Source organism: Rhinoderma darwinii, chromosome 10 (genome assembly GCF_050947455.1).
Source record: "Rhinoderma darwinii isolate aRhiDar2 chromosome 10, aRhiDar2.hap1, whole genome shotgun sequence".
Classification (NCBI taxonomy): Eukaryota; Metazoa; Chordata; class Amphibia; order Anura; family Rhinodermatidae; genus Rhinoderma; species Rhinoderma darwinii.
This window is the reverse complement of record NC_134696.1, coordinates 82,035,955-82,060,655: the sequence shown is the minus strand read 5'-3', so window position 1 is coordinate 82,060,655 and position 24,701 is coordinate 82,035,955. Positions and strand designations below refer to the sequence as shown.

At 42.4% G+C, this 24,701-nt stretch overlaps 1 protein-coding gene across 1 annotated transcript in view; it reads right to left on the bottom strand.

The window, feature by feature from the left end:
• TECTA (tectorin alpha) overlaps nt 1–24,701 on the bottom strand; it is a 171,925-nt gene that overhangs the window by 12,108 nt on the left and 135,116 nt on the right. The window contains exons 16-21 of the mRNA XM_075840108.1: nt 19,242–19,352; nt 16,970–17,172; nt 9,649–9,812; nt 7,117–7,365; nt 3,932–4,094; nt 2,744–2,831 (exon numbers count right to left, since the gene is read on the bottom strand). Of these exons, the coding sequence (XP_075696223.1) occupies nt 2,744–2,831; nt 3,932–4,094; nt 7,117–7,365; nt 9,649–9,812; nt 16,970–17,172; nt 19,242–19,352 (978 nt within the window). The remainder of the gene's footprint in view (nt 1–2,743; nt 2,832–3,931; nt 4,095–7,116; nt 7,366–9,648; nt 9,813–16,969; nt 17,173–19,241; nt 19,353–24,701) is intronic.

Here is a 24,701-nt window from a genome sequence, read left to right as displayed (position 1 = left end):
TACAGTTAGATCCAGAATTATTTGGACAGTGACACAATCTTCATGATTTGGGCTTTGCATGCCACCACATTGGATTTGAAATGAAACAACGGAGATGCAATTCAAGTGTAGACTTTCAGGTTTAAGTCAAGGGGTTGAACAAAACTATCCTGTGAAACGTTTAGGAATTTCAACCATTTTTCTACACAGCCTCCTCATTTCAGGGGCTCAAAAGTAATTGGACAAATTAAAATTACCATAAATAAAATTTTAAAAAAAGTAATACTTTGTAGAGAATCCTTTGCAGGCAATGACTGCCTGAAGTCTGGAACCCATGGACATCACTAAATGCTGGGCTTCCCCCTTTGTGATGCTTTGCCCTGCCGTTACTGCCGCTGTCTTCAGTTGTTGCTTGTTTGTGGGTCTTTCTACCTTAAGTTTTGTCTTAAGCAAGTGAAATGCAGCTCGATCGGGTTGAGATCTCATGATTGACTCGGCCATTGCAGAATATTCCACTTTTTTGCCTTAAAAAACTCCTGGGTTGCTTTCGCAGTATGTTTTGGGTCATTGTCCATCTGTACTGTGAAGCGACGTCCAATCAACCTTGCTACATTTGGTTGTATCTGAGCAGAAAGTAAATCCCTGAACACTTCAGAATTTAGCCGACTGCTTCTGTCTTCAGTCACATCATCAATAAACACTAGTGACCCAGTGCCCAGTGACCCATGTATTACCATCCCATCACACTGCCTCCACCATGTTTTCAGAGGATGTGACGTGCTTTGGATCATGAGCCGTTCCAGGCCTTCTCCATACTTTCTTCCTCCCATCATTCTGGTACAGGTTGATCTTAGTTTCATCTGTCCAAAAAATATGTTCCAGAACTGGGCGGCTTTTTTACATGTTGTTTGGCAAAGTCTAAGTATTTGCTCTCATGAAGTCTTCTCTTTATGGTAGACTTAGATACTGATATACCTACTTCCAGGAGACTGTTCTTCACTTGGGTAGATGTTGTGAAGGGGTTTTTCTTCCCCATGGAAAGGATTCTGCGATCATCCACCACTGTTGTCCTTCGTGGACGTCCAGGCCTTTTAGAGTTCACAAGATCACCAGTGCGCTCTTTTTTTTCAAGAATGTACCAAACTGGTGATTTGGCCACACCTAACATTTGTGCGATCTCTCTGATGGATGTCTTAATTTTTTTCAGCCTAACGATGGTCTGTTTCACTTGCATTGAGAGCTGCTCTGACCTCATGTTGTAGGTTCACAGTTACAGCTTCCAAATGCAAATGTGACATATGGAATCAACTCCAGACCTTTTACCTGCTTAATTGATGATGGATTAATGAGGGAATAACCCATGCAGCCCATTAAATAGCTTTTGAGATAATTGTCCAATTACCTTTGGTTCCTTGAAAAAGAGGCAGCTACATATTAAAGAGCTGTAATTCCTAAACCCTTCCTCAAATTAGGATGTGAATACCCACAAATTAAAGCTGAGAGTCTGCACTTTAAGTCCACATTGATTATATTACTGTATATTCAATATGTTTTGGTAAACAGCTAAAATGACAAAACTTGTGTCACTGTCCAAATAATTCTGGACCTAACTGTATCTAGAGGGGTCAGAGCCCCTTTTTGTATTACAAAACTCCACATCCCCTACTTTCTTCACACTGCTTCAAATGATAAAATCCTGGTTGCCTGCCGACTCCACTAGGGGCAGCATACTGAGAAATGAATTTGAGTAGCTTCCTCTAATGGCTACAAGGCTACAAGTGGTCACAGTCAGAATTTTATCATTTAGTACTCTTTGTGAAGGGAAACAAAGGAATTAAAGCCACGCAAAAGAAAAATAAAGCTTGGGGGCATGTTCAGACATTTATGGAGCCGGACGTGTGAGAGCTGTGACCTGTGCTCTGTGCCACCATAGCTGCCTTTCTGCCTCAAGCAACGGCCACATGGTTAAAAGAAACACTCTCAGAAGCCTTCTACAGTCCCTTCAACATACTCGGGACTACTCAGTGCCCCGAATACCATGGATAGCTACCTGCACTTGGGTATCTACTCCTCCGGGGCTTCATCCAAAATGGAGACCACAAGAGCTGCTTGTGGTCCACAGGCCCACTCACTGCTGGGCTCCTGATCCTGGCTCTCCTTCCTCAGACTGCCCCCTCCAGCTGGTGACCCTGGCCCGGTACCAAAGTAGAAAAGGCCTAGTAGGTCCCGCTCATCTCACTCATGGGATAACAGGCCTAGTGCAGCTTCAGAACCTGAGCATACTGAAGACACCCCCTACCCCACTTTTGTATTGCAGTGTATTATTGCCTGTCAGTGCTCTATTGCAGGGTCTACTTTATGGCAGTGCCTAATAGGCATATTCACATGGCAGGAGCAGGTGCCTTTGTTAGGTCGCTAGCTGCCATGATGACTCATCGGCACCCCACATTCTCCCAAAATGCATTGGTTTAAACACAAATAAAAATGTTTGTGCCTCTAAAATGGACCAGTCTGAAGCCTTACCTGTAGAGAGAAGTGCCGAAACAAGAGCTCTTGGATTTGTCTATACTCGCCTAGTGATAAATGTATTACCAATCTGTATTCTGCATAAAAGAACATTTGCTTGTGTGTGAAATTGGTCTAACATGATTTACATCCAAACCTCTCACAATGGATATAAGGACACAATTTTTTATTGTAAAGCACAATTATACTGTCACTAAAGAAAACGAATGATAACAGTAAAAAAGTAAAAAATACGAACGTTTTCTTCTAATAGGACCAACAGAAATAATTTGCTCCTTGGAATCCTGCACATGATCATTGGCACTTCTGGAATTCTGTGGACAGTTCTGCCAAAGTGCAAAAATATGGAATTAAATGAACAATTTTGCATTTGTTCAAGTACATAGTAATGAAATCAGAGATGTTATTACTACATTTCATTCCAGTGCTGGATTTTACTAATGAAAAATGAAAGAAAATATATTTTAAGAAGGACAGCTAAGGTAGAAACAGTGTTAACGTTCAGTTTGTGTACTGTACATGCAGCTTGCCTTAAATGCGTTTTCCCATCAGAGATATTTATGAAATATCCACAGGATATGTTATAAATGTCAGATAGACGTGGGTCCCACCTCTGGGACCCGCACCTATCACTAGAACGGGGCCCCCTAAACTCCATTCTACTGCTCTGCGTTGTGGCTGAAGCGTGTAATTTCCGACCATGAATTACGGATACAGCGTAGCTCGCTGAGCTACGCAGTTTCCGTAAGTCCCACTGAACTGAAAGGTAGTTACAGAAATAGTGTAGCTCGCATGCTATGCTGCTTCCATAACTGCAATTCACTACTGAATCCTTTATTTTAATGGGTAGTGAGAACCTATTGAGGGATTATTTTTTTTTTTTAAAGTGGGGGAGGGGCAAGCAAGCATCAATCCCTTCTGAGCCAGGTAGTTAGGGGTGTGTGGTTGTCAGGGCCGGCCTTAGAGGTGTGCGACCTGTGCAGTGGCTGCTTATGAATATTCATCAGGGGACCCGCCCTCTTAGAATTTAGGATTTAGCAGCTGATTGGTCGAACGTGAGATCTCAAATACTCTGCGAGGGCCCTGTTCACATCACATTTCTAGCTTCTGGAGAAGCCCCTGACATCACTCTCCATATATGGACATTGACATTAGGAGCTTTACGATGCTGGAATCTCTGGCCAGAGTGTCAACAACGCTCAGGCCAAGGATTTTTACCCTGGAGGAGACCTTGATGTTGCTTTCCATATATGGACAGGGATGTCAGGGGCTTCTCCAGACCCCACAAAGACTACTTGAAAATGGGCACTCACTCTGGAGGCCTTCAGTGTAACCATATACTACATCGTCGTCCATTCAGTCAGCTTTGATTTGTAGAGGCATTATCTTGTTAACAGTTATAATACCACAGCAGCTCTGTACTTACCATTTTACATGAGTATTTTTCAGAGTCGCACAAAGACACAGCACAATGGATATGAACTTCATCATAATCCCCTATGAACTTAAAAACTGTGACATGAAAGCGACAAGTTAGAGACATCCCATTCTCCTCTATTCCAATGGTGTTGTCTTTGATATTTGGACACCTGGTTAATAAAAATGTGACATATTATTTCATATAAAATACTTAAATAAAAATTAATGACACACTTTAAAAAAATTATTATAAATGTCATGAGAGAATTAAGATGTTTGCTAATAATGTTCTCCAATTGGTAGTGAATGCAGTTTCAAAATGTAGACTCACTATGTATTAAAGGGAGTCTGACGCAGGGACAGGCCCAATCAACGTAAGATGCCCTAAGACCAAAATTGGAGTGCCCTAGTAGAGCAGTACCCCGGACTCCTGTACCATATGTAAGGTGCTATGCATTAGGCCACGTCTCCTAGCTAAACAGCCAACTAGGTGGGTAAGTTAAGCGGAGAGTGAGCTTTATTGTAGCGACTTGAAGTGAAATACGGGGATGGGAGTTTTCAGGGGGTAAAGGAGCAGTCACTGGTTTTTCTTTTTTTTAGTGTATCAAACCGATGCCCTAAGTGCTGTCCTGGTGACAGATTCCCCTAAATCCCTTCCCGCCACAGGCATTTTTTTTATTTTTGTTTTTTCTTCCCCACATTCCATAAACCATAACTTTTATATTTTACCGACGATAAAGCCGCATGAGGGCTTGATTTTTGTGGGACGAGTTGTAGTTTTTCATGGCACCATTTATTGTATTATATAATGTACTGTCAGGGATCATTACTATGTATATTGTTTGAAAAATATTATCCTCACACATATGTATATACATTTCAGTTCTTTGTGTAATATACTGATATATATAACAAGTTCTTTGTTCATGTCGGACACACCTATGGAATGCACTCCCACATCTCTGGGGAGGAGGCATGTGTCTCTTTCTGTGTTTCTTTGTTCTGAATAAAAAGTTTTCAGTCTTCTTCCTCCTGGTGGACGGAGGGGATGTCTACCAACATTACTCTGTGTGGTGTACTTCTCTCCAGGCATGCCTTCAGCTTTCAATTTACAGAGGTGGTTATTCGGTGTGAAATACGGACCTGACAGTACTATCTGTTATACCCGGCGTTGCTCGGGAGGTTGACTTACGGTATAGATAGAGTAAAAGCTCACTATTTAAATACCTCTCAGTATGAATTTAATTGCTATCTCTCGATATGAATTTAATTGCTAGAGAGTGTAAATAATGTTATTGGAAGCATAAAAGAAATGAAGTGAAGCAATATATTCATTACAGATTTATATAGTGTTGATTTAGGACTGCATGTTTCTATTCCAACGCTTTCTTGTAAACAATGTTTTTTGTCTTTTGATCCGGTGCCGAGATGTAGAGATTCTTTCCAGTGCCGACTCTGGAGCAAGCAACATATAGTTGCCCATGGGAAAAACAGGGACTTTGAAGGTGTATTCCGGCCACTTAATAAAAAAATCGCAAAAGGAGGCAAACTTTGTTCAATGTCCAATAAAAAAATAGCTATTCCCTGATTTTAAACCAATGAAAAATCGGGCTTCAAACAAACAAACTTTCGAAAATATATATAAGACTAGGAAACTGGAAAGAAATCTTTGTAGGGCGAAATGGGGAAAAAAACAGCAATTCCTACATCGTTTTTTTTTTTTTTAATGGCGTTCCCTCGTGAAATAAAAATTTAATTTTAACTTTATTCTGCAGGTCAATACGATTACGGCAATACCAAATTTATGTCGCTTTTTTTTATATTTTACTACTTTTACAAGGAATAAAATAATTTTTAAAAATAAAATTTATTTTGTATAGCCACATTCTGAGATCCGTAACTTTTTTATTTTTCGATTGATTGTGCTGTATTGTATGCTTATATTTTGCAGGACCAGTGGTAGTTTTTAATGGTACCATTATTAATAACATGCAAGTTTTTGATTACTTTTTGTTCCATTTTTTGTGGGACCAAAAAACAGCGATCCCGACTATTTAATTTTATTTTTTACAGAGTTCACCGTGCAGTTTAAATAATGTTAAATTCTAATAGTTTCTAATTTTTACTTACGCAGTGATACCAATAATGTTTATTATTTTAAATGTTTTCATTTAGGGGAAAATTTTTACATTTAGGGCTTTAGGGGGAAAATGGGAAAAGATTATTTTTTTTCTTTAACCGATAATATATTTTTTGCTACATAAGAAAACCTTCATTTTACCCGGGTGTCGTCATACTGCCGACACCCGTGTAGTATGAAGCGTGCTCAGGTCATGAACCGGCTCCATACTTCCCCTACCCGGCTATGACTTAAGTACACGTCATACATCGGGAAGGGGTTAAACTTTTAAGAATACATCTAATTGTGGCCTTTAGTAGGCAGCAAATTTTATATATATTTTTTTAATATTTTGTCCACTGAATACTATAAATATTGTTATCTTTATTCTATGGGCTGTTATGATTATGGGGCTACCGAATACATATATTTTTTTATTTATTTATTGGGGTTTTCCCACTATTACAAGTGATCGCATATTGCTAGGCGGAGAATAAATTGGAGAGATGGTTGTGCATGTACTGGGCTCTCTACATTCAAGTCTGAGTTATGAAACAACTGAAAACCCCTTTAAAGAATAATATACCAAAATGAAACCTACACTTCGGGACATTTTTGAAATCTTACAAGATCACATGTAGTGAAAATTACTATATAATTTCTAGTCACTTCATTAATGATGCAAGTAGCTGTGACAGGACAGGATCATTTACAGATCACACATATTTGTATGTCTATTTTTTTTACGTTGTTATATAAATTTAGTTTGAATTATGAATTTAGTATGGGACGGTAGTCCCACGGGGAGACAGTTACTCAAAGCATCATGAATAACTATAATGGTAGGAGTCCGGCTCTCTGAACTGTGTTTGGTCAGGAAAATACGGTCGATATACGGTCCGTATCTCAAGGACCGAACACGGGCATGTGAAGCAGGCCTAATATGTAAAAGCGCTAGAAAAAAATAACACAAAAAAAGACATAAAGGAAGTCAGAGTTTAAATAAATGTATCTAAAAAATTCTAACTTTTCATAAATAGTTTTACCAAACACCATGTACATAATGTACTGACCCTCCTTCAATGATGAAGTAGCGGAGTTTGTCATTACTGTCTCTTGATGGGGTTGCATAGCATTTATTTAATATCAATATCAGATGAGTAGAGTCTGCTCCGACCACAAAGACACCAACAAAGAGTACATCTCGAGTTGTAAGCACTACTTCCCCTTGACGGTATGGATGCTTATATGATGCATTTTTATACAGTGCCATTTTGGTGGTAAAACTTCCTTCTTGAGTGGGGACTGTCAGATTTATGACACTGCAAAAGTAGATTAAACATCATATTGTTAATGGTGAAAGCTTCTATTTAATAGCACAATTATTATTTGTCTGAAGGAAATGTTACTAAAACGTTTCTAATTTTTGAATCATAAAAATTAAATGTGGGAAGTGTCCATCAAAAACATCTTAAATTTTTTTTTTCAGTCTCATACATGTGCAAAGTATCACAAATTAATATTCATACCATTGTGGCAGTATATTATTATGATACTATGCAATTTAATTATATCTCTCCAAATAGTTATTGGAATTAAACATTTAGGCTGGGTTCACACACCCTATTTACGGATGTAATTCGGGCGTTTTAACCTCGAATTACGTCCGAAAATACGGCTCCAATGCGCCGACAAACATCTGCCCATTCATATGAATGGGCTTTACGATGTTCTGTGCCTACGGTCATTTTTTTACGCGCCGCTGTCAAAAGACGGCGCGTAAAAAAGAAGTGCCTGTCACTTCTTGGGACGTAATTGGAGTCCATAGAAAAACAGCTCCAATTACGTCCGTAATGGACGCTGAGAAAAACGCCTGCACTCGCCTTTACGTCTGAAATTCCGGAGCTGTTTTCTCCTTAAAACAGCTCCGTAATTTCAGGCGTATCAGATGTGTACGTGTGAACATACCCTTATGGTCACCTTCACACAATTCACTCCTTCACAAATCCTCAGTGGGTATTAGAAAATAGAAGAGGCAAAGACCAACCTTCTCTCCTACAGGGGATAGAAAGGTGGGGAGACCTCCCAATGCCAGGCTTACTTGTCCAAGGATGAGTAGGTACTAAGTACCACCAATTGGTTAGGGCCAATTTTTTTTTATCATATTCATAATCATAATGTTTGCTGTAGCATTAACATTTCCTTCATAGGAAATAAAAAGCCAAGCCCTTGCGCTTCAGTACTTGGCGGCCCGGTTCTGTGAATTTGCGTGGTCTACCGCTTCATGGCAGAGCTGTTGTTACATCATGACACTTACATTACACAATAACAGCACTTACAGTTATCTTTTAGATAATACATTAACAAAACTGACTTTTGGCACAGGTGGCATCCTATGACAGTGCCACATTTAAAATCAGTACACTTCAGTAAAAACCCATTTAACTACCAATGATTGGATGTGGAGATTGAATGGCTGCGCGCTTGATTATATACCTGTTTACAATGGTTGTGGCTGAAACACCTGAAATCAATAGGCCACATAATGTACAATGGCAAACATGTAATATGGCATGTATTTCTATGCCAGGGTCTTTATATTGCAAGTTTGGTTGCTGCCTCTTCTGTGACTGTTACCAAATACATCATGTTTTTCAACACATCCATCTTTATTTAGTCAAGACAGAAATATGTAAAGATATCATAAAGAAGAAATAGTATATATTAATATAACACTAATATAACGTGCATTCATTGTCTAGATGTTCCTATTCCAGAATCAGTCTAGCTAATGGGGAACTGGATCTATCAACCCCTACTCCGTAGTTTGTGCTCAATAGGGGTGGTTTATGGCAGAGTTAGGGGCATGACTGGGTGGTTCCGAAATAGGACAATAGTATAAAGCTTCAGCATTTACAATAATTAAAATGTAATTATTCCTTGTGGAGAACAGGGTAATAAAAAAAGGGACGTATTTGTCATTTTTCATGGCACGATCATATATGGCTTTATGACATGTGGCTTAAATAAAGGGGTTTTCCCATTAGGAACCTTTATGTCATAACCACAGGATATGTCATAAATGTCACAGATGTGGGTACCATCTATGTCTAGAATGGGGCCCCCTAAACTACAGCTCTGTGCTCCGGCTGAAGTGTGTGATTCCTGACCATGAAGAAGAAAACAGTATAGCTCGCTGAGTTACGCTATTTCCGTAACTTCCATAGTAGTGAGTGCCAGTTACGGAAGCAGTGCAGAACGCGAGCCATGCTGTTTCCATAACTACATTCAGTTCTATGGGGTTTATGGAAACAGCGTAGCTCAGCAAGCTGCGCTGTTTTCTTCTTCTTCATGGTCGGAAATCACAGGCTTCAGCCGCAACACAGAGGGGTACAACGGGGTTTAGGGGGCCCCATTCTATAGATAGTTGCGGGTCCCAGAGGCGGGACCTGCATCTGTGAATTTTATGATATATCCTGTGGATATGTAATAAATGGTCCTAATGGGAAAACATTACTGTAAGTTAAAAAAAAACATGTACTGTATTTTCACATGACAAAAAGATAAACGTATCTTAAAAGAGTAAGTCTGGCATAAGAACTCACCTGAGCATAGGTCGTATAACAGAATCCAGTGAGATCTTGATGTCTAGTTCATACGCACATGAGAATTCCACATTGATAGTTCGGTCCCGTGTAATAATGTTACCTGTGTTGTTTGCGCTCTCTATCCAGACAGTGTTTTTGTACATTATATGAGTGCCATTAGACTGTAAGGAAATGCACAGCAGGTCACAATTCCACTTGGTAACACTAAATAGAACAACAGACCATAGTCACATTTTCCTGCCGAGTTTAGTACAGTCACACCAGAGTAGTGATAGGAAACGTGTGAAAGTGATTAAAATGTGTTTAAATGATTCCATTTAGTAAATTGGCTATGTGACTCCATTTTGCATGGAAGAGTCCATTTGATGTTTTTGAAGTCATTTGATTTTTTAAGAAAGAACACTCACTCTGGGATTATCTGTTTCTCAGCTATGTGTTTCTCTGTTCCTTATCTGAGTCTGTTACAAGAAATGTGTACTGACCTTGTACCTATGAGGTCAGGGGTATGTGGCCCTGATCCTATCAAAAGAAAGGAGGCTTCCAAACCCAGGATCAACTAGCAAACCTAAATGGCTAGTCGGAGAGTGAATAAAAATTAGCTCATGGGAGAACCAGATGAGGAAAAGGGAAATCTTTTCACATACGTGTTCCATATGTCTCTGTTGAACGTTATAGGACTAAGAAGCAAGTGTGAAGGCAAGCTATAGTTCCTGTTCCAGTGGGAGGAATTCGGATGTATAGGAGCCAGCCAGAGTTTTTATATTCCATCCATTTGGTAGAAAGAGTGGATCTATAGCCTTGGAAGCCAGCAACATCCCTGTAGAAATCCTATAGCATTCATGGGTCCAAATAAAGTGAAGTATGAAGGCTGGAGGTCACGAGGTGGCATATGAATCGGGAGAGTTTAAACAGATAGAGACAATGGCATTTTGTTCTATCTATCCAGGAGAATCTGGATTTCTGTATACAGGACGAGGAAATTGTGAATGCATAGAGAGAGGAATGGATAAGAGTTAAAGGGGTTTTCCACTACTTTAAAAAATAAAAAAATAAAAAAAAATCAGGCAGCAGGTAGACGTCAGGTGTGGAGTAGCGGAACACGACAACAGCTTCAGCATGGCACTAGACCAGGACAGTACGGGATACAGGATACAGGATACGCTTGGGAATTGGAAGACACTAGGGGACCATTAGCAAGACAAACTTTGGGTAACGAACAACGCTCAGGCAAAGAACAAGAGTGCAAAGCCCTTTTTATAGTCCAGTGGCATTCTAGGCTTGATTGCAGACTTCCTGCAATTATGCACGCACTGGCCTTTTAAGACCGTGCACGCGCGGGCGCGCGCACCCTCTGGAGACAGTCACGATACCAGGACGTGAGTGTCGGTGCCTTACAGGAGGACGATGCTGCAGGGAACTCACATGTCCATGGCCGTCGAGGGGTAAGTCAGAACGACGGGCCGCAGTCATAGACGTTACAGTATCCCCAATCTTAGGCTCCCTCTTCTTGGGACCAGAGCGGGAGAGAAATTTCCTCACAAGGACAGGGGCATCGATGTTCTCCTCTGGCTCCCAAGACCTCTCTTCTGGACCGAATCCCTTCCAATCCACCAAATAAAATGTCCTTCCTCCTACCTTCTTGGTGTCCAGCATCTCCCTTACTTCGAAAGTCCCAGACGATTCGCCAGGGACCACTGCGGAACTAGGAGTCCTGGAGTAGTGGTTCAGGACCACGTGCTTCAGCAACGAGATAGGGATCTTGAGGGTAGGAGGCAGCCGCAGCTTGTAAGACACCGGGTTAATCTCTAGCAGGATCTCGAAGGGTCCGAACAACCTAGGAGCAAATTTCCAGGACGGCACCCTCAGCCGGATATTCTTTGACGACAACCAGACCTTAGTACCTGAAAGAAATTGAGGAGGGTCCTGTCTTCTAGTATCTGCCTTTCTCTTCATTTGGTCCAAGAGGATAGAAGATCGGGTCTGTTGCCATGTCTGCAGAAAGTCCCTGAAGGTAGAGTCAGCAGCAGGCACCTGGGACATAATAGAGACAGGAAGAGGTATTCGAGGGTCTTGGCCGTAGACGATGAAGAACAGACTGGATGTGGTGGACTCACTAGTGTGGTTATTATAGGAGAACTCTGCCCATGGGAGCAGCTGCACTCAGTCATCATGCCGTCTGGAAACAAAGTGACGTAGATAGTTCTCCATAATCTGGTTAACCCTCTCGACTTGCCCATTGGATTGGGGATGAAAGGCTGAAGAGAAGTCCAACTTTACACAGAGGAGACCCCAGAGTGCTCTCCAAAACTTCAAGGTGAACTGGACCCCTCGATCCGAGACAATATGCAGAGGCAAGCCGTGCAGACGGAAGATGTGTTGACTGAAGGCGTCGGCCAATCGCGCAGCAGAAGGCAGACCAGTCCAGGGAGCAAAATAAGCCATTTTAGAAAATCGATCCACCACCACTCAGATCACACTGCAACCCACAGAGAGAGGGAGATCCGTGACAAAGTCCATTGCGACATGCTGCCAGGGAGCAACGGGCACAGGCAGCGGCTGGAGCAGACCAGCCGGTCTGGAGCTGGCAACTTTATTTTCTGCGCATACCGTACATGATGAGACAAAGTCCATGACGTCTTTGGGCAGCATGGGCCACCAGAACTGACGGACGATTAGATCTTGGGTCTTTCGAGCACCCGCGTGACCTGCCAGCTTGGAACTCTAACTTGCAGAGAGTTCACAGAGAAGATGCAGGAAGGATCAATAATATTCTGTGGGGACTCCACAGTGTCCTCTGTTTCAAATGACCTAGACAAGGCATCGGCCCTCACATTCTTGTCGGCAGGACGGTAGTGGAATTCGAACTGGAACTGAGCAAAGAACAAACGACCACCTGGCTTGACGAGGATTCAACCGCTGAGCAATCTGTAGATAGGTCAGGTTCTTGTGATCCGTGAAGACTAGGATAGGATGAACTGCACCCTCCAGTAGGTGTCTGCACTCCTGCAGAGCCAGCTCGATGGCCAGTAACTCCCGATCCCCAATCGAGTAGTTGCGTTCTGCAGAAGAAAACAGCTTGGAATAGTAGCCACATACCACAGTCTTGCCTTTTGAACCTTTCTGGAACAACAGTGCACCAGCACCAACAGAGGAAGCGTCCACCTCTAAAGAAAACATGTCGGGACTCATCAGGGTGGTGAAGAATAGAGGCTGACGTGAAGGATTTTTTTAAGGATTCAAATGCGGCTTCTGCCTCCGGAGTCCACACCTTGGCATTCATGCCCTTTTTAGTGAGGGTAGAGATGGGAGCTGTCAAAGACGAGAAGTTGGGAATGAACAGCCGGTAGAAGTTGGCGAAACCCAGGAAGTGTTGTATGGCCCTTAAGCCTTGGGAACGTGGCCATTCCAGGACAGCCTTTACCTTCTCAGGGTCCATCTTGAGACCCTGATCAGGGATGATATAGCCCAGGAAGGGAAGAGACTTTTTCTCAAACACACACTTCTCCAGCTTGGCATAAAGATGATTCTCCCTAAGACAAAGCAACACCTGGCGGACATGATTCTGTTGAGTTACTAGATTGGGGGAAAAAAATCAAAATGTCATCGAGATACACCACAACACAGACATAGAGGAGATCACAAAAAATGTAATTGACAAATTCCTGAAACACAGCAGGAGCGTTACATAGGCCGAGGGGCATAACTAAGTATTCATAGTGCCCATCACGTGTATTAAATGCAGTCTTCAACTCGTCACCTTGACGAATCCGGATCAGATTGTAGGCCCCCCGCAGGTCCAGTTTAGAAAAAAAATTTGCCCCCTGTATAAGATCAAACAGTTCCGAAATCAAAGGCAATGGGTACCTGTTCTTCACCGTGATCTGGTTGAGGCCTCGTTAGTCAATGCGAGGTCGGAGGGATCCATCGTTCTTCTTGACAAAGAAAAACCCAGCACCGGCCGGGGATGAGGATTTACAAATGATGCTCCTTTCCAAATTCTCCTTAATGTAGGCAGACATGGACTTGGTCTCAGGCAAGGAGAGAGGGTACACTCTACTGCGAGGAGGAGACGAATCAGGAACCAAGTCGATGGGACAATCATAAGCTCGATGGAGCGGCAAGGTCTCTGCTTCCTTCTTATCAAAGACATCAGAGAACATAGAGTAACAAGAAGGCAACCTTGCCAATGACTGATGCGGAGAAGACTGTTGTGGATAGATATGACCCAGACAGCGGTCGAGACACTTGGGACCCCACTGGAGAACCTATCCGGAGTTCCAATCCAGGACTGGGGTGTGCAAACGAAGCCAAGGCAAACCCAGCAGCACGGGGTTGACGGCCTTGGGCAGGACAAACGGAGATGAGCTCAGACTCCAGATAAGCAGAGAACGGATGGGGCCTCTCGCCAGCAAAGATGGTCATGGGAATGAACGGTTTGGAGGAGAGTTCTCGATTAAATGCAGTGGCGCCCAGGGTTGTCTCCAACCAAACCTAGGCGTTGGGGTTTTTTGGCTTCTGAGGACACAGACGCACGACATGGCCAGCGAGGCCGCAATACAAACAGAGACCAAAGGTGCGCCTGCGCTGTTTCTCTTGAATGGACAATTTTAGCCGATCCACTTACACCGGAACCTCGGGCAAAGCAGTAGGAGACGGCAAGAGGGGTTGCTGGAAGTTGCGCGCCAGTCTAGGAAGCCGTCTCTCTTGTCGAACCTCTTGAGATCTTTCTTTGAGCCTTATATCCACTTGAGTGGCAAGTAGAATCAGGTCTTCCAAGGCAGGTGGTAGATCACGAGCAGCAAGTTCGTCCTTGATCTCGGGCGATAGGCCATGCCAGGACGACGCTACCAAGGCCTCATTGTTTCAGGACAGTTCTCCTGCCAGGGTCCGGAACTGGATGGTGTATTCGCCCACGGAGGTGTCCCCCTGGCGAACGTTAAAGATAGCAGTGGCTGCCGACGAGACTTGCCCTGGCTCCTCAAAAACAGTACGGAACAACCGCACGAACCCCTCGAAGTCTCGGGTCCTTGACGTTCCCAGATTGGGTTCGCCCATGCCAGAGGCACGATGAAGGAGATCTTGGCTTCGTCCGACGGAAATGCTTGGGCGTGCAGGTTAAAATGGATATGGCATTGGTTCAGAAACCCTCTGCACGTACTTGCATCTCCATGGAACCGAGAAGGTAATGGCAGCGAGAACCGAGAATCGGGAGCTGCCAGGAGGTGTAGCAGGAGGTTCGAATGAGGAAGCTTGCGTAGGAGCTGGAAGGAAAGCAGCCAGCGTCCCTAGCTGCTGTGCAATAGAGTCCACTGCCACAAGAAGTTGATCCTGTCTTGCTCGGAGATCCTGCAGGTCCGCCTACATGGCTTGGGAGGGTGACAGGCCCTTGAATTGACCAGCGGGGTCCATGGCCTGAGCGTACTGTCACGATGCGGGATGTGAACCCAATGGGCCGTACCGCGTAGCAGGATGGCATCTGGCCAAACAAATAAAGTACAGAGTCTATAGTCCAGAAAGGGGACCTGTGGCAACTCGGACAGTAGCAAGGCAGGCTCGGCTGGGACCAGGCAGCAGGTAGACGTCGTTTGTTGAGTAGCGGAACACGACAACAGCTTCAGCACGGCACTAGACCAGGACAGCACGGGATACAGCTGCAGGGAACTCACATGTCCATGGCTGCGTCGTCGAGGCGTAAGTCAGAACGACGGGCCGTGACCATAGACGATTTATCCATCACGCAATACCATCAGGGAGGCGTCTGATTTATTCTGCAGCAGGACAACGACACCAAACATACAGCCAATGTCATTAAGATATATCGTCAGAGTAAAGAAGAACAAGGAGCCCTAGAAGTGATGATATGGCCCCCACAGAGCCCTGATCTCAGCATCGTCGAGTCAGAGACAGAAGGATTTGACGAAGCCTACACCCACAGAAGATCTATGGTTAGTTCTCCAAGATATTTGGAACAGCCTCCCTGCCGAGTTCCTTCAAAAACTGTGTGCAAGTCTACCTAAAAGAATTGATGCTGTTTTGAATGCAAAAGGTGGTAACAACAAATAGTGATTTGGTTTAGATTTCAATCATATACCACATGACTGCATCACATTCGGCACATTTGACATAGGCACAGAGGTTTTGAACCAGGCCCAGGAGTTGAAGCTGTGCATCTGATCAGTGCCTTGTACAGTATATGGGTGTCCAACTTGTCTAGTGTTTCTGTTGAAGCACCAGTGACTTCACTTATATATATTTAGCGTTTCTAGCTACGTGTTAGTACAATATAGCAATATTTTTTTTATATCAATATTGATTTCATTTATGCATTTTTCAGTTATGTATGAGTGATAAAGTTAGAGCATGTCTAGCGCGGTCTTATTTTAGTGATAGTCACAAAATCCTAGAAAGCAACAAAAGACTACCTTAATAGAAAACAGACAAGAAGAAAGTGCGCTATTCTCAAGCATAAAACAAAAAGTATATTGTTGTAGCTACACAGATAAGCAAAGTCATTAAAATAAGGGTCTTATTACACAGCCCAATATGTGCCGTGAAAACGAGCACCGATCTATGAGACATTTCCATCATGTCGGCAGCACGTCTCCCTGTTTACACAGGGAGATGTGCTGCCTACAACGATAGGATTTAAAGCTGCATAAACGAGCAGATCAGCCGATGAACGAGTGTTTGCTCGTTCATCGTCTCATCATTGCTCTGTTTACACAGGGCAATGATCGGGAACAAACGTTCATATGAATGCTCGTTTTCCCGATCATTGGCCCATCTAATAGGGCCTTAAATTAACAAAGTGCATAGAACAAAAGACTCTAGATTAGTTAATTGTCTAACCTGCAATCTGCAATCACAACGTCTGGTTGTTTTTTTTAGAAACAGCACTACCCTTATCGATGGACTGGGTCTGCTATTACAGCTCAGCCCATTAAGGTTTGCGGTCAAATTCAAGTGATGCAGTATAGTACGTTTGCAACCCGCAGATTTATACCCCAGAACTAGCCTGAAATTAAGAACGGTTTTCATATATATATATATATATATATATATATATATATATATATATATATATATATATATATATATATATATATATATATATATATATATATCTTTTCTCTTTTTCTTTTATATCTCTCTACCCTTTTTGATACAGTTTCACTTTGCAAAAAAATTCAAAATGAAAAATAATAAAAAACTAGGATGGCAAATGTGCCTCCACTGATCTTTTCATTAGAAGTCCCTGATGCAACGCTAAGAAAACAAAGCATGCTTAAAATATACAAAAATATAGGTATTCTTGTACCTGTACAATATTCCCGCAATTGCCTTTTGTGTTATTTATTTGAAAAGATATGAAATCTTCTCCCTCAATGCCGGGACAGTGTCTGTCATTAATTCGTACTCCTTCCCTCTCAAAACCAAGCTGAAACAGTTTACATTTTGATATTGATACTTCCATTTGAGCAGCTTTACAGGTGACTTCTGCATCGATGATATCATGGCTGTCTGTAAAAGCACATACAAAACTCATTATAAAACAGTGGTATTTAAAAGGGTATTTTAGTTTCAGCAAATCTTATTTAAACTAGGATCTTTGGGCAGGGAAGGTGAGGATATAAAAATTAGGTTAGAGTAGATAGATAGAGACTGGGATAAAGCAGGCGTTAATAGGGAATAAGTGGGGGCTGCTGTTCGCAAGTCTAGTGACTAGGAATAAATGTGGTAGTATCAAATGTATATTGACAAATGCAAGACGTTTTTTTTTAAAAAATGGATACATTTAAAGTATTAATAACAAATATAGGTTATGATGTAGTGGGCATACGGGAAACCCAGCTGGATGAGAGACATATCTGGGAAACATGTGTAGAAGGCAACATTGTGTTTAGAAAGGATGGAAACTACATAAAAGAAAAAGGGGCTCATTTGTTTGCAAAATCTGTCTTAAAGGCTATGTAAACCTCTAAAGACATTTTTTTTCAACTAAAACAAAGATGGCAGACCTGGGTGCCTTCATTAGGCCTGCAAACACTGGAGAGGAAGAACCCAATAGTTGGTGGGCAAAATAACAGTCAATGCGAATGGATGCCTGCCGGCAAAATAAGCCCTTATTTTCCAACTATAAATGGAATTAAAATAACAAAATTTTATTGTGCTATTAAAGCAGAGGACAAACTACACAGAAATTTAAAAGATTCATGTCAGTTGCCGACATTGATCAGCGTAGTGCAATATGTAACAGCGCTGTTATGGAAGTACAGAGTGTCAGCGGCTGCAGGACGCCGCACTCCAGCCAACAGGTACAGTATCTGAGGTCAGCAGCAACATGTGTTAACATTTCAAAACAGGCCCTCCGACATGTTTCACTACGGATGTAGCGTCTTCAGGGGTATCGGGGCTAGTGACGGTGCGCCACGGATTTCTCATGGCTAAATACATGGCATATGCACTACAGGTGTCACTTCATTAAAGCCACGGCCAATAGGAGTAAGAGTAGAGGGCCGAGCCTCCACCTTTGTGATGGACAGATGATCCGGCAAATGGTAAGTTCAGCACTGAACAACCAATGAGATGTGGTATAGTGACGCATGCGCAGTGACCTACGGGGTGAAAACCGAGTATTACGGTCAAGAGATTAGTCTCACTAATGCGCATGCGCGAAAAACCGGCATCTAAATGCCAGGGGGAGCCGAACTGACTTTGTCAGTTACTGTGAAGATAGGTATACACTTCAATAAAGACAGCAATGTCCAGAGCACTTACTCAGAATTTTGTTTCCGTTGCTGGAATCTCACAGAAAAGATTCAGAAGTGTCAGGATTCTGAATACACATGACGTCCAGGCTGGATGGTCATGTGTATTCATTATCAGGACACTGGATTAACGTTAATCAAGCATAATCGCTGTGTATGTGGCTGCAGATCATGTTCTAGTAAGAACGCGATTCTGCTGTCTAAATGAATGGAGAGGAGAGCATGAGGCTGATTGGTCAGCGTCATACACTCCTCTGTACAACGCCCACTTGGTCGAAAGTAAAAATACGCCCACTTGGGCATCAAGAAACTTATTAGCATAAACCAAAATCGCTCCTAACGTTGTGAAAATAGATCGTTTTTTTAAATAAAAAGCATTACTGTCACCTACATTATAGCGCCCATCTCCTTATGTAGGAGACAGGGCACTTATAATGTGGTGACAGAGTCTCTTTAAAGGTGATCTTATTAACATGTATAAAATATATATGTGGTTAATACCAAGAACTGGTAAATGTTTTCTTCAATCCAAGAACTGTACAAAGGACCAGGGGATAATTATTATGTGTTGAAGAAAAGCGATTCAGGCATCGATATTGGATTACCGGACACATAGCAAAGCCTTTTGACAAACTAAAATATCGGAACCAGACTATTATAATTAAAGGTAACTTCACGAGGCACAATGCTAAGGACATTTAGACAGACTAGTCCAGTTTTTATTTTTTTGTTTGGGGTACACAATAATAGTATTCACATAACAACAATGCACCCTTGAGTTTTTTAAAGACATGGTTATGTAATTAAGTGAAATAATTGTACCGTTTCCATAAACCGGTGGGTCCATGCAGCCACAAAGCTCTCCTCCATTGTCTACTTCACAACTTCTGTTGGGGCAGTCTGCACCTACACAAGGGTCTTCAATCACTCCTGCTATAAATGAAAACATGTGCAGGACAATATTAGACTATTGCAAAAAAAAATGACACAATGTTACATTTAAATAGTTATGTAATTAGTTGTAGTATTTTAACATACCATGTAACCTTATATTGGCAATTAGCTTGAAATATGGAATATTTATTGTAAAACATATGGTCTGGTTTTTTTTTTTGTTTGTTTTTTTAAATAAAAGGTTTGCCCAAGGCCTGCACACCACCAGTGTGTGACTACTTCTGTTAGGAAGCGTCTGTGTCTTTAAGATCGCCATGACTACTGATCTAGCTTCTGGGCGGTTCTGTTTACTTCCTGAGCCTACCCGATTTCCCTGTCTTCTTCCTGCCATGTGCAGGGTGGGGAATTTATACCTGGCCTCCTCCCTCTTTCTTTGCTTGTGAATTTTCTCATTACTTAGGTGTGGTGATCAAGCTCTCACTTTCTCTGTGCCCTAGACTTCTGGACTTCTTGGAAACTGACTTAGGCTTCTCTCTCGTTAACCCCTTGTTTACCGATTTTGATTATCTGCTCCTAGGCTGGTTCTGACCTCTGCTGTACCTGATTTCCACTAGCTCTGTTTTGGACTTTCTCTTTGCCCTCTGGCTGTCTGGTTACCTGTTCAGGTATAGCCTGCATTGCACCCCTTATCCAACACTGAACTCTGTTAGAACAATCTGGGTTCTGTGCAGCAAAAACCATCCTGCCTTGCGGTGGGCTCTGCGAATGCCTCAGAGTAGCCTTAGATTCTGTTGATCAGAGTTGTGATGGATTTGGGGTTGCGGGTTTCTTTGCACGCTTACTTCCAACAGTCTCCAACATCCTTTTGGGAATTGCGCAACCGGATTACATACCATATTCACAAGCACATTTATATAATTTTTTTCGCTATGGAACCTATGCAAGTCTTGGTGGATGAAATGCATAATCTGACTCAGCTGGTACAAAATCTGGCTGTACGGATACTGCGGCATGAAACAGCCCAGGCCCAAGCAGTCATCCCAGTCTTAACTCCGGTTGATCCAAAGGTGAATTTACCTGATCATTTCTCTGGTGATCGTAAGTCTTTTGCCAATTTTCGGGGGAGTTGTAACTTATATTTTCGACTAAAACCTATCTCCTCTGGAACGGAGCAACAGCGAGTGGGTATCGTCATTTCACTCTTGCAGGGCAATCCTCAAACCTGGCCCTTTTCGTTGAGACCTGATGCCCCTGAATTTTCTTATGTGGAGGTCGTGGGTTTAATATATGGAGAACCAGATATTACTGCAGTGGCTGAGGCCAATTGTTGTCTCTCCAACAGGGACGGCAGCCTGTCGAAGATTATTGTTTGGAGTTTAGACGATGGTCCATCTCTTAATGGAATGATGCTGCACTCCGATGCCAATGTCGCCGACGTCTTCCAGAAACCTTGAAAGATCTCCTTATAAATTACCCTTCACCCTTGTCTCTAGTGGATACTATGACCCTTGCTGTGCATCTGGACTGACAACTCTGTGACCACAAAAATGAGAGATGGGAAATGGTCACCCCCATTCCATGCACTGAGCTCCCTTCATTCTGATGCACAAGAGCCCATGCAGTTGGGCTCCACTATGTCTTCTGAAGAACGAAGACTTTTTCGAAAACGCAAGAGGCTGTGCTTCTACTGCGGGGACACTGCTCATACTCTCCAGAACTGTTCCAGGTGTCCAGAACGTCCAGCTCTGGAAAAAAACAGAGCCTGAGTGTATTCAAGATTTTGAGGATATCTTTTCTGAAATCGGTTGTGAATGCCTCCTGGGCAGTCAGGTTTTCCCCACATTTTCAAAAAAACACAAATCATTTTGCCTGTTAATGTATGGTTTAATAATGTTTGTATTTTTGGCCAAGCTTTCGTAGATTGTGGTTCTGCGGCTAATTTCTTGGATTTTCAGGATGCAAAGAGATTGGCAATCCCCTTTGTTTAGTTAAGTACCCCAGTCAAAGTCTCTGTTATTGATAATATCCCTCTCGCTCAGCGATCGGTCAAGTTCTCTACTCAGCCTGTTACAATGGAAGTGGGTACTTTGCATACTGAAAAAATCACTTTCTTTACTCTAGAAAACTTGCCGTCTGAAGTAATATTGGGTATAAACATGGTTGCAGACACATAATTCGGTTATTGATTGGGTAAAAGCAGATTTGATTAGGTGGAATTGTAAATGTTATAATTCTTGCATATCCTACTACTAATGTCTCTTGCAATGCACCAGCAGTGTATTCAAGATTTTGAGGATGTATTTTTTTAAATCGGTTGTGAATCTCTCCCTTCTCATAGGCCGTATGACTGTCCCATTGTACTTCTCCCTAATGCTAAGCTTCCTAAGGGGCGGATTTAAAATCTTTCTGCTCCGGAAAGACAAGCCATCAAAGATTATATCAAAGACAGTCTCCATAAGGGCCATATTCGTTGTCCTACTTCTCCGGTGGGTGCAGGTTGTTTCATTGTTGAAAAGAAAGATGGCGGTTTAAGACCCGGTATCGACTATCGTGAATTAAATAAGATTACAGTTAAGAACCAACATCCTCTTCCTCTCATTTCGGACCTGTTTAATCAGATCTCAGGAGCCAATTGTTTCTCTAAACAAGATTTACGCGGGACCTACAATTTGGTTCGCATCTGCAAAGGGGATGAGTGGAAGACAGCATTTAATAATCCAGATGGTCATTATGAGTATTTGGTCATAATGATATTTTCAGAAATTTTATTGGACGTTTTGTGGTCGTGTATCTGGACGATATTCTTGTGTTTTCTTCTGATTGGTCCTCTCATGTTCAACATTTAAGGTCTGTCCTTCAAGTCCTGAGGGAAAACTTTACGCAAAACTTGAAAAACTGATTTTTGGAGTTCAGGAAGTACATTTTTTTGGATATGTGCTGTCTCCTCATGATTTTCGTATGGACTTCGCTAAGGTTCAGGAAATTCTTGATTGGGTCCAACCCATTTCACTAAAAGCTCTGCAGAGGTTATTGTGTTTTGCTAATTATTACCAAAAATGTATTCATCATTTTTCCTCCATTGCCAAACCTTTGACGGATCTTACGAAAGTGGATTCTGATCTTGTAAATTGGAAACCTACTGCGGTCTACGCCTTCGAAACCTTAAAACATTGTTTTATAGAAACTTGTTCAACCTGACCTTTCTAGTCCCTTTATTGTGGAGGTTGATGCCTCAGAAATAGTTGTAGGGGCTGTGTTGTCTCAAGGGTCTTCTGTATTGACTAATTTTCATCCCTGTGCTTTTTTTCTCACAAATTTTCTGCCACTGAAAAGAACTATGATATAGCTAATCGTGAGCTACTTGCTATTAAGGGGTTTTTGTAGAGTGGGGCCACTTTCTAGAGGGGGCTAAACATCAAGTTACTGTACTGACTCACAATATAAAACCTAACTTTTTTAGAATCAGCCAAAAGACTGATGTTGTTCTTTACCAGATTTGACTTTATTGTAACCTACAAACCCACAGTGGCGTAGCTATAGGAGTCGCAACGGTGGCAACTGCGACTGGGCCCCTAAGCGCAGATAGGTAAGTAATTATGTTATTATTTTTCTATTAGGTACATATGGGAGCATTATACTGGGTATGGGAGGGGCGACTCATGTGGTTGCTGCTGAAAGGGCATTATACTGTACGAGGGGCATTATCTGTATGGGACAACTATGGGGTGCATTATACTGTATAGGGCAGCTATGGGGGGCATTATACTGTATGGGGCAGCTATGGGAGCATTATACTGTATGGGGGGCATTATACTGTATTGGGGGCATTATACTGTGTGGGGCAGCTATGGAGGGCATTATACTGTATGGGTGGCATTATAATGTATTTGGCAGCTATGGGGGACATTATACTCTCTGGGGCATTATAGTGTATGGGGCATTATACTGTATGGGGGCAATATACTGTATGTGGCAGCTATGGGTGGCAATATACTGTGGGGGGAGCGATAGGGACATTATACTGTGGGGGCAGCTATGGGGGCATAATACTGTGGAGGCAACTATGGGAGCATTATACTGTGGTGGTTCATGGGGGGCATTATACTGTGTGAGGGGCAGATATGGGGGGCATTATACTGTGTGGGGCCAGCTATGGGGGGCATTATACTGTGTGGGGGGCATCTATAGGGGCATTTTACTGTGTGGTGGCATTATACTGTGGGGCATTCATGGGGGGGCATTATACTGTGGGGGCATTCATGGGGTCTGTCAAGCAAGACAGCTGGGCATAGGCATGCGCAGGGGTCTGGTGGTGTTGGGGAGGCATAGGGGGGCCCAAGCTGAATTCTTGCACCAAGGCCCATGAGCCTTTAGCTATGCCTCTGCAGACTCGGGTCTAAAAATGTCAGGGCTGACGCATTATCTCAAAGTTTCTGTTCTCACAGGTCCCCGACATTTATCCTGAACCTATTCTATCTAAAGGGATAGTGATTTCTGCAATATCACCTGACCTTGCAACTGAGATTAAAGTATGTCAACAACTCGCTCCGCAAACCATTCCTGCGGGGAAGTTATTTTTACCTCCTCAGTTCAGATTTCATTTCTCAATGAGTTACATGATTCTGTTTTGTGTGGCCATCCAGGAATAAGTGGGACTAAAAGATTAGTCTCATGGCTCTACTGGTGGCCATGTTTGTCTCGTGATGTGAGTTCCTATGTCTCCGCTTGTGATGTCTGTGCTCGCACGAAGATTCCTCAAACTCATCCTATGGGTGAACTGCTGCCATTGTCTGTTCCACAGAAACCTTTCTCTCGACTCTCCATGGATTTTTATCACCGATTTGCCTCCCTCTGAAGGGAAAACTGTCATTTGGTTTGTGGTGGACCGTTTTCAGTAAAATGTGTCATTTCATTCCTTTGCCTCAACTCCCTGATTCCAAAACTCTGTCTAAATTATTTATTGATCAGGTGGTTCGTCTGCATAGTATTCCGAAAATATTGTCTCTGATAGAGGTGTACAATTTGTGGCTAGTTTCTGGAGAGCTTTCTGTAAGAAACTTGGTGTACAGTTATCGTTCTCGTCTGCATTTCACCCTGAGACTAATGGTCAAACTAAGCGCTTTAATCAAACCTTGGACCAGTATCTTAGATGTTATATTGCTGATAACCAGGTTGAATGGGTCTCATATCTTTGTTCTCTTGATACCGCTACGTTTTTCTGTAATTATGGTTTTCATCCTTGTTTTGGTTCATTTTCCACCTCTTCTAGTGATAATCCTGAGGTGGAAGTTGAATCAAATAAAACTGTGCACAGTTTGGGCTCAGGTTCAATTGAACCTGAAAAACTCCCAAGTTACTCAAAAGAAAAATGCTGACAAAAAACATGTG